At 33.7% G+C, this 10,387-nt stretch overlaps 1 protein-coding gene across 1 annotated transcript; it reads right to left on the reverse strand.

Moving 5' to 3' along the window:
- Window positions 1–569: 569 nt before the first annotated feature.
- Window positions 570–6,279, reverse strand: LOC140040025 (obg-like ATPase 1). Its single transcript, XM_072085648.1, has 13 exons — window positions 6,261–6,279; window positions 5,127–5,246; window positions 4,950–5,020; window positions 4,576–4,591; window positions 4,158–4,214; window positions 3,674–3,801; window positions 3,320–3,495; window positions 3,057–3,134; window positions 2,575–2,672; window positions 2,017–2,157; window positions 1,659–1,755; window positions 1,326–1,448; window positions 570–1,076 (listed from the first exon to the last, which is right to left on the reverse strand). Exons 2-13 carry the CDS (start codon window positions 5,225–5,227, stop codon window positions 966–968), a joined length of 1,197 nt encoding a protein of 398 aa, XP_071941749.1. The 5' UTR covers window positions 5,228–5,246; window positions 6,261–6,279; the 3' UTR covers window positions 570–965.
- Between the last annotated feature and the right edge of the window lie 4,108 nt (window positions 6,280–10,387).

A 10,387-nucleotide genomic window follows, 5' to 3' on the forward strand; every position in this document is an offset into this window, starting at 1 on the left:
ATCATAATCACTACAATCAACTTTTTTCTTCAAGTTTTTATATTTTGCTCTTTCTACATTTTCTCGCATAAATTATTTGCTTATAATTTTTTTTAAAACATTGCCAATGAAATGATTACAAACTCAATAGTTAGTCTTCAAGAAAATTTATTTTACGATTTTATTAATTGAAGACAAAGATAAAATAGATAAGATCTAAAGAGAGATAACTTATACATTATTATGATCAGATAAAACCAAAATAAATGTTACATAAGGAGTTAAAAGATAATATGGTCTTAAGTAGATAAAAAGAAATTAGGCAATTAAAATTATTATGGCACACCAACGTTCTTTGAATTTTGTGAAGCGAGTCAAAAATTAACTTTTCCAAGGCTGTAGCTAGGATTTTTTATAAATTAATTAGGCTGCTTGTGTAGTCTAAAGGCAAAACTAACCCTTAAGATCTGTCAACACTATAAAACTTCATGTGACAACAAATGTTAGGTGCCCATATATGGACATGATGATGTCATATCGCTACCATATTTAGGTATATCACTACCATATTTAGGTATATCACTACCATATTTAGGTATATCACTACCATATTTGGACACATTTTTTTATAAAGTTTGATAGTGTAAAGCTTTAGACAGAGCTTTACAGGCTTGATTTGTTGTACAAATTTGGCACCCTTTAAAATGTTCTTGGTCTCACCACACTTTGTTTTGTGGTAGCGTTAAACTGCAAATAATAAATACCTGTACTATTTTCTGAAAGTATTCTAAAATGTAAAATGGCCAATTTTGGAATGATTTCCCTGTGAATAGAACAAAAGACAATGTTTCAACATTACAGCAAACCACTATTCAGAGAACACCTTTATTAAGAGGACACTTTGTTGGGTCCTAAATGTATTCCCTAATAGAGGCTCTACTGCATTCTAAATATACCATCAATATCATCAACAAATTCATTTGAAATTATTTCTTTTTTTTATCCGATAGACCTGCGCCTGCGTTGAACTTAAATAGAATCATGTCGCCATCTTCTACGACATAATTACGGCCTTGTTGTCTGTACTTGCCAGCACTCTGTTAGAAACAGAATATCAAAAAGTAAATAGAAATAAACAAAATATTTGCAAAAAACCTATATCTTTCTTTCATATACAAAATTGTTATATTATTTATTAGTTTATTGTTAGTTTATAAGATTGAGCCATAATCATTTACGCACACTCAGAAATTTATGAGCATGCGCACAGCATAGATTAATGCATTGAAAAGTTGTTAATATATAAACATGACAACTGTAACACCATCAAGAAAAACACATTTTACCTTAACTGCTCCTTCAGAGCCTAGCTCTTTAAAATCAACAAATTTCATTACTTCTGCCATAATGAAGCCTTTCTCAAAGTCTGTATGAATTTTACCAGCAGCTTGAGGGGCCTTTGTTCCTTTCTGTAAAAAAAAACCCCGAGAGATTATCAAAACACATGATCTTTATTATCAAGATAAGAAGCCATTACTCAATTTTTATAGTAGCCCAGGCTTTAGGCTCAAAGTAAATTTAGTTTTCACTTCAAAATTCTAAAGCTATCTTTGTGTCTCTGTCTAATATTATAGAGTATATATACTTTATTCGATACTATGAAGAAGAGTTGACCTTACCTGTATAGGCCAAGCTTTCACTTCATCCGCACCACTGGTGAAGAAGTATTCCAACTGCAAAGCTTTAAAGCCATTTACAATGATCTTGTTTAGGTTACTGTAAAGTAAAACAAAACAAATATTTGAAATTATATTATATTTAATACAATATCCTAATTTATAACACTAAATATATTCTTGTCATTTGATTAGACAATTGTGGGTCACGTGGCGGTTTGATAAAACAAAATCGCAAGGCCAACACTGTAAACATCCTTCCTGCCTGTTGCTTGACTTTGGCGAAACAATAACAATACAGAAATGGCACTTGATTAGTTACATTTTTGTATAGCGATATATATACTTATTTAGCCCATACCTTGTTGTTTTGTGCTCTTCTAAATATTTCTTTTGTTCATCTTCATCCATATTAAAGTAGGTCAGTTCAAATCCAGCGCTGAATGGGATAATCAAAGCTCCTGGGTCATTCTTATCAACCCACTCTTTTATCTTTCCTAACCTGAAGAAGAAAAAACAATGTCACTTTTGGATGAGGTGGGTAGAGCCTGGGTTACACTAATCAAAGTTGTTCATGTGAATCAAAAGTGTCAACATGCATATTCATATTTTAATCTTTCAAATCCCCTTCTGTGACAAATTCTAGTTTCTTGCTTCAGTGAAATCAATAGTAGTTTCTACTTTTTAATGAGCAATTGTACAACCAATCAGGGCTCAGGAAAACGAGTTATAACATATTCATGAGCACTCATGTGAATCAAAAAGATGGAAATGAAAATTGTAGCTAATCAATCAATTTTTTCTCTGCGAAAAACATTGAAGTCATGAAAACAAATTTGCCGAAGGGTCATTCAACCTATACTTATTTTATAGCCTTTTATTAACCTTCTAAATAAACAAATAAATGTTTTAAACAAACCATTTGTTTTTCTTTCTCAGGTAATTCCTTTCTGATAAATTAACGAGATAAATGACAGGTTTGGATGTAATAAACATGTGTTTATTGAGAACTTCAATCTGCAAAAAAAATAGTATGAATAAAATAAATAATAAGATACTGAATAATGTGTACAACTGAATTTAGTCCTTCAAAATAATATTTCATGAACCCAAAGTATATTTATTTATTTAAGTTAGTAATTTGGCACTCACTATGGAGATTCAAATGTAGAATGGAGTTGTGGCTTGGTGGTTAAGATTCTTGCCTACTAATCCAAGGGTCCTGGATTCAAATCCTATCAGATGCCAGAATATTTCATGATAAATTCCACTCCCAATACCTACTAAAACTTTGTATTAAGACTATGTGTCTTGTTTTATAAGAAGGATAGTCACTGAATTTGGGTATACTTGGAAATGCAAATAATAAAAAAAATAAAATTAAAAAAAAAATATTATTACCTCAAAACTACTCCACTCTTTGGTTCTTATCCACATTTTTTCCTCATTCAAACATTTACCTATTTTCGCAAGGGCATCCTGAAAAAAAAAGGCATGCCATTAAAATATATCAAGAACAATGTTTCATATATATTCAATTTTCATTTGCCTTCTTTATAGCCTCCAATATATTGCTATCGAGTCTAAATTTACATGAAAATTTATTTGTAACAGTAGACAAGTCTATGAAACAGCAGGCTGTTTAAGAAAAATGAATAACTTACAAATTCAGGTTGACTCTTTTTGTCTCCACCCCGTTTAACTTTCTTCTCTAAATCGGTGATACGACTTTCAAGAAATTCAATGTCTTTCAGACGAAGTTCTTCCTTGATGATTTCAAGATCACGTACAGGGTCAACCTCGCCCTCAACGTGAGTTATATCATCATCTTCAAAAGTTCCTTAATTAAAAAAATAAATAATTTTTATTATTTCAAATAAATTTGTTAATATTCAAACAAAAAAATGTGATGTGCCAATATATGGACATGATGATGTCATATCACTACCATAATTTTTTTTCAAACTAGTTTGGTAGTGTGGACAGAGCTTTAGTTTTGCACAATAAACACCACTTACGTACGACATGGTAAATCCCATCTACTGCTTTAATATGAGATAAAAAAGCATTTCCGAGCCCCTTGCCTTCATGCGCGCCCTTTACTAGCCCGGCAATATCCGTTACATGAAGAAATGCTGGAACTTTGCTGAAAACAAATTTACAAAAGTATGATAGAATTCACATAGATATGAATAGGTGAGGCACTGGATGGGGATAATATCTGGGCTGAAGAAAATTATACCGTATATGACTAAGTAAAGTCCCATTTAGCTAAAATTATTGGGTGGGATTACATTCGGATTACATTAACAATGGATATTGTGTCAAATTTAGGGGTGGGACTATACTTGAGCATGGTATGGCATACTCAGTCATAACGATTTGATACGTGAACCAAACTTAATTTCAGTTTTAACATCCTTCAACATATCCTATTTATCAGGTACAGTATATAACTAAGAGTGGTCTGTATTTTTAAAGGGTTTTTATTGCGATTTTTACCTTGCAGGTTTAAAGAAATCAACAAGAAAATCATATCTTTCATCTGGGACTGGTACCCTACGTGCAGAAAAAGACAAAAGACAATTAAACATTTATTAGGTAACATTTCATTTAGCTTGAATATAAATGCAAGTTTACGATTTTATTTAAATATATTGGATCATGAAAAAGAGAGTTTTCATTTAACAACAGTTCATTTAGTTACCATAGCTCTGTCTACACGATCACTATAACTTTATGTGACAAAAATGCCCATATATGGACATGATGATGTTATATCACTACCATATTTAAACATATCACTACCATATTTGGGCACATCATAAAACTAGTTTAGACAGAGACAAAACTTTAGTAACTGAATATGGTACTATATTTCGTAGAAATGCTACATATTCAAAATAAGATAAAGAAATACTTATTTTCATTAGGATCTGTAACCACAAACCAAGTCACCATCAAGACAAATGACAAAATAGAAAAAAAGGAGGAAATTATCAAATAGTACACAAATAAATCATGTTTAATCAATAATTCATTGAGCTAAGCAATTGAATTATATGTAATAAATAGTGATTCTCTACCATACCTTAAATCTGCCAGAATGGCGAGAGGTCATGGGGTCAATCATGTGTGTGTATGTTTCTATATTTGTTCTTCAGCTTTATTACTCAAAAAGTTATTTTCATAAGAGTTTAAAGGATGGTTTTATAGATATATGGGAACACGTCATGAACAAACAACGTCATCAACTGTTCTTTTAAAATAAAAAAAATACAGCAGACAAACTACCTATTGTGCAAAATGGAAAGTTTTCTGCAGATGCTTGACTTTTGGTAAGTACATTAAAAAATGTTGATTTCCTGAAACAAAGAAAAGTTATCACATTTTATCTTGAAATCTAATACAAGTACATTTTCTCCACAATCAGAACTTTTGAAATAGTTTTGCAGCATTGTGTACACTTACCCTACATTTGGTAGACCAACTATTCCACATGACAGTGATGTCCCCACCCGACCAATAAGTGCGGGGGCTTTTGGGGCTTCTCCCTTCTTTTTTGGTGGCATTTCTTTGGCAATCTAATAACTACAAGAGCACAAAACAATTGCTGATTGAAAAATGATTGAATTATTAGGCCAACCAATTGACAGGAATGTTATTAATTTGTGTGTTTTAAGCCGTCTCTATTTTATTTATTATTAAAAATTCCAATAAAATTATATTACATTCGATCCGGGATCGCGATCGAGCAATTTTATTGTATTAAATATATGTAGTGATTCATTTATCAAAGAGTGAGTGTCGGTTAAAACTGGTAGCATATTCAATTTTATTGTATTAAATATATGTAGTGATTCATTTATCAAAGAGTGAGTGTTGGTTAAAACTGGTAGCATATTCAATTTTATTGTATTAAATATATGTAGTGATTCATTTATCAAAGAGTGAGTGTCGGTTAAAACTGGTAGCATATTCAATTTTATTGTATTAAATATATGTAGTGATTCATTTATCAAAGAGTGAGTGTCGGTTAAAACTGGTAGCATATTCAATTTCGATGACATTTTAAAATATAGAAATACTAAATAGGCATGGAATAAAATTAAGAAAAAAAAATGTGTTAAAGTTGAGTTGATGCTTACATTTTTATAAAGTTTTAACTTAATTAAGTAGGAAGAATAGTATTTTTTGTGACAGTGTAGCAATGTATACAAACAATCAAGATCATTTTATGAAGATTAGCCTTTAGACCAGGCCCGGTGTTACCAGTTGCCTTATTTAGACTAAATATGCAAATATGGTATGGACTCCACTTGCCATTCAGCTGCTCTCCATCGAGCCAGTTGCCAGCTCCTGTAGTGCGAGTGTGGCTGCAGTTCTCTCTCTACACTACAAACTAGGCTAAAACTATTGCCAAGCAAGGCGTTTGACGCGGGTGTAAAACTAAAGAGATATTTATCGTACGAGCTACTTTTTGCCAATCTGGTTTACTGTATTTAATCATTATAAAATTGTGTATCACATGGTCAAATAATATAAAATACAAATTAAGTACATATAACTAAAAGTATGACTTGTTTCTAGGCCTACCATACTTACTCTATGCACAACACCACCGTCCGTATGATGACCGTCGGTGGTGCAATCGTCCACATGGAAAGTTGTCTATGCAGCGCCATCAATGCATTAGATACAATACATTTTCGACGCATGTTCGACAGGACCAATTTGTTCCACGTTCGACTCCTCTTCTATAGCACCATATATAAATATACAAATTACATAACGTAAAAAAAAAGATTCATAATATAATTCAAATAAGTCATTGTTGACTTATAAAGAAAGACAATTTGTTTAATTTTTTATGATTTTTTTTTCCAAACAAAAAAAATGTTTCTTCTTCTAATTCTAGCTTCGTGATGTTGCAAGCTTGTACAAAAATATTAATATATTGGAAGATAAAAAGTAAGCTAGAATGTTAGTCCAGAATTGTACATCGCCAAATAAATAACAATAATAATACAGAAAAACATTTTAACTAGGGGCCTACAGTATTATAATTGTTTTACTGTAGATAGTTCAGAAAACATGAATTGATATTTTAAAATAAAAAAGTAAAATATTGCTTTTTTTATATTATCGTTCTATGCACACCTGTGAGGCGTTCACACAATAGTAGAGCAGTTAATGACATGAGCTGTGCATTTTATTACCAAAGCATGAAACTTGGCACAAAGTTTCTATAATGTATATAGATTCAAAATATCGGGGGGTGCCAAGTGTCCAACGTCCGGTATGGCGGCCATCTTGATTTCAAAATGGCCACCATAAAAACAAAAAATGTTCATATCTTGGCAACTATACACATTAGAGACTTAATTCTGGTCTCAAATTGTTCACAAACTATATATTTCTATTTGCTCTAATGAAAATTTTCGTCAAAAAATGACCGGAAATGACGTTTCTTTCAGTTTGACCTTTGACCTCGTATTTGTATATCTCTGTAACTACTGGTCATTTTCAATCGATTTTGGTGTCATTTTGTTCAGAATAAATACATTTATATTTGTAGTAATGAAACATTTTCACATAAAATGACCGGAAATACAATTTATGACCTTTGACATTTAATTATTGATTTTTAATTATGTGAATATACTGTATGTGGTTTTTGGTGGTCTTAAATGCACCTAATTTTGAACTAAACTTTGACCTGATAGGCGTAATTATATTAAATGATTAATGGACTTAAATTGTATATAGTACATAAAATTGGTAAACATTGTGCTTTTGGTGGTACCATTAGTTCAATGATGTTGGCACCTTCTGATTCGCTAAAAGTTTTAATAGTTTGACAGAGGAAATAACATACATGTTATGGAATACCGTAAAACCTCGAAAAGGTGATAGTATGAGCTTCTTTTCGAGATAGACTGTATTTGAATGTCAAATTAATAGTATGATGATCGTGTTTATATCAATATATTATTAATGACCTTACAAAGAACCCTTTATATTTCAACAATCAAGCCTCAGTTATTCTACAATTTATTGTTTTCCAAGTGGCTGGTAGGCCTATTTTGATTGCATCTTCTTTTTGTAGGCCTATGCTTCCTCGGTAATATGGTCCTACCCCTCCTTCTTTGTCTGTAGATGGTCTTATACCCCATTCTTTGTCTGTGGATGGTCTTATACCCCCTTCCTTGTCTGTGGATAGTCTTATACCCGCTTCTTTGTCTGTGGATGGTCTTATACCCGCTTCTTTGTCTGTGGATGGTCTTATACCCCCTTCTTTGTCTGTGGATGGTCTTATACCCGCTTCTTTGTCTGTGGATGGTCTTTACACCCCTTTCTTTGTATGTAGATGGTCTTACACCCCTTCTTTGTCTGTGGATGGTCCTACACTCCCTTCTTTGTCTGTGGATAGTCCTACACCCCCTTCTTTGTCTGTGGATAGTCCTACACCCCCTTCTTTGTCTGTGGATGGTCTTATACCCCCTTCTTTGTCTGTGGATGGTCTTGAACCCCTTTCTTTGTCTGTGGACGGTCTTATACCCCCTTTTTTGTCTGTTGATGGTATTAAACCCCTTTCTTTGTCTGTTGATGGTATTACACCCCTTTCTATGTGTGTGGATGGTTTTACACACCTTCTTTGTCTGTGGATGGTCTTACACCTCCTTCTTTCTCTGTGGATGGTCTTATACCCCCTTCTTTGTCTGTGGATGGTCTTATACCCCCTTCTTTGTCTGTAGATGGTCTTATAATCCCTTCTTTGTGTGTGGATGGTCTTACACCCCCTTCTTTGTCTGTGGGTGGTCTTACATCCCCTTCTTTGTCTGTGGATTGTCCGACACCCCCTTCTTTGTCTGTGGATGGTCCTACATCACCTTCTTTGTCTGTGGATGGTCTTATACCCCTTCTTTGTCTGTAAGTGGTCCTATACCCTTTCTTTGTCAGTGGGTGGTCTTACACCCCCTTCTTTGTCTGTGGACGGTCCTACACCCCCTTCTTTATCTGTGGACGGTCTTACACCCCTTTCTTTGTCTGTGGACGGTCTTACACCCCTTCTGTGCCTGTGGACGGTCTTATATCCCCTTCCTTGTCTGTTGATGGTATTACACCCCTTTCTTTGTCTGTTGATGGTCTTACACCCCTTTTTTGTGTGTGGATGGTCTTACACCCCTTTCTTTGTGTGTGGATGGTCTTACACCCCTTCTTTGTCTGTGGATGGTCTTACACCCCCTTCTTTCTCTGTGGATGGCCTTACACCCCTTTCTTTCTCTGTGGATGGCCTTACACCCCTTTCTTTGTCTGTGGACGGTCCTACACCCCTTTCTTCTTTGTCTGTGGATGGTCTTACACCTCCTTCTTTGTCTGTGGATGGTCCTTACACCCCCTTCTTTGTCTGTAGATGGCCTTATACCCCTTTCTTTGTCTGTGGATAGTCTTACACCCCCTTCTTTGTCTGTGGATGGTCTTACGCCCTTCTTTGTCTGTGGATAGTCTTATACCCCCTTCTTTGTCTGTGGATGGTCTTATACCCCCTTTTTTGTCTGTGGATGGTCTTACATCCCCTTCTTTGTCTGGACCCACTACTTTGATTGATTAAATCAGACATTGTTTCTTGTATGATTAGGAGACCAAGACCTTGAAAGTGAAAGTCCACAAGTGGATGCCTAAATAGGTCTTGTACAGAACAGTATATTGTAGGTCCATGTCACTAATTTGAGAATTACTTGAATAATTATATTGAGATGTCTTTTACGAATTGATTTGGTTCGGATTTTGCTAAAAAACCAATGAGTAGAGAAAATCGAGGAAAAGGATTCAGATGGTTTACAGCAAAGGCCCATTACCATAAAAATGGAGTACATTTTTTTAGATGCAACGAAAATGAACAAGAATTATCTGAGTTTCTGACTAATGAAAGTAGGTCTACTGCACAAATGCAGGATAAGTTTGTAGTAAGTACTTTGAAAGACGGTATTCTCTTAACTCATGAAAATGAAAACTTTCCGAACTTGTCTCATATGCAACATCAAAGAGGCCAACGAAAGAATGCTACTTTACATCAAAAATATTTCCAAATGGCATCTAACAATTCAATTCAACTTTTATTTCAGACAATTGTCCATATGGTATAATACAGTGCAAAAAAAAAAGATGATGGAGAGAGGACCAAAACTTTTATCTAACGATTGACACATCACAGTTTAGCAAACAAGTCGGCATAGATGAGCTCAGTGATTGCTGTTTCTCAGTGATCTGTCATACTTTACGCCTATCCTATCACATCAAAAGTCAAAAATTCAGAATAATAATTCCTGGTCATTTTTGCAGTGTCAGTTATTTCGTTAAAAAAAATTAGGTGCATTTATACCAATGTAAACCACATACAGTATGTTCACATATTATATATGTCAAAGGTTATAAATTGTATTTCCAGTCATTTTATGTGAAAATGTTTCATTACTACAAATATAAATGTCTCTATGCTGAACAAAATGACACCAAAATCGATTGAAAATGATCAGTAGTTACTGAGATATACAGATAAGAGGTCAAAGGTCAAACTAGGAGAAACGTCATTTCCGGTCATTTTTTCACGAAACTTTTCATTAGAGCAAATAGAAATATGTGGTTTGTGAACAATTTAACACCAGAATCAAGTCTCTACTGTTTATAGTTCCCAAGATATGAACACTTTTTGTTTTTATGGTGGCCAT

This window comes from Antedon mediterranea, chromosome 2 (genome assembly GCF_964355755.1).
Source record: "Antedon mediterranea chromosome 2, ecAntMedi1.1, whole genome shotgun sequence".
In the NCBI taxonomy this organism is placed as follows: Eukaryota; Metazoa; Echinodermata; class Crinoidea; order Comatulida; family Antedonidae; genus Antedon; species Antedon mediterranea.

Coding starts and splice junctions, on each gene's coding strand:
- LOC140040025 (XM_072085648.1), bottom strand. CDS start 5,227: ATGCCACCAAAAAAGAAGGGAGAAGCCCCAAAAGCCCCCGCACTTATT. Junction 5,021..5,126: donor GTTGGTCTACCAAATGTAGG/GTAAGTGTACAC, acceptor TCTTTGTTTCAG/GAAATCAACATTTTTTAATG. Junction 1,077..1,325: donor GCTCTGAAGGAGCAGTTAAG/GTAAAATGTGTT, acceptor TGTTTCTAACAG/AGTGCTGGCAAGTACAGACA.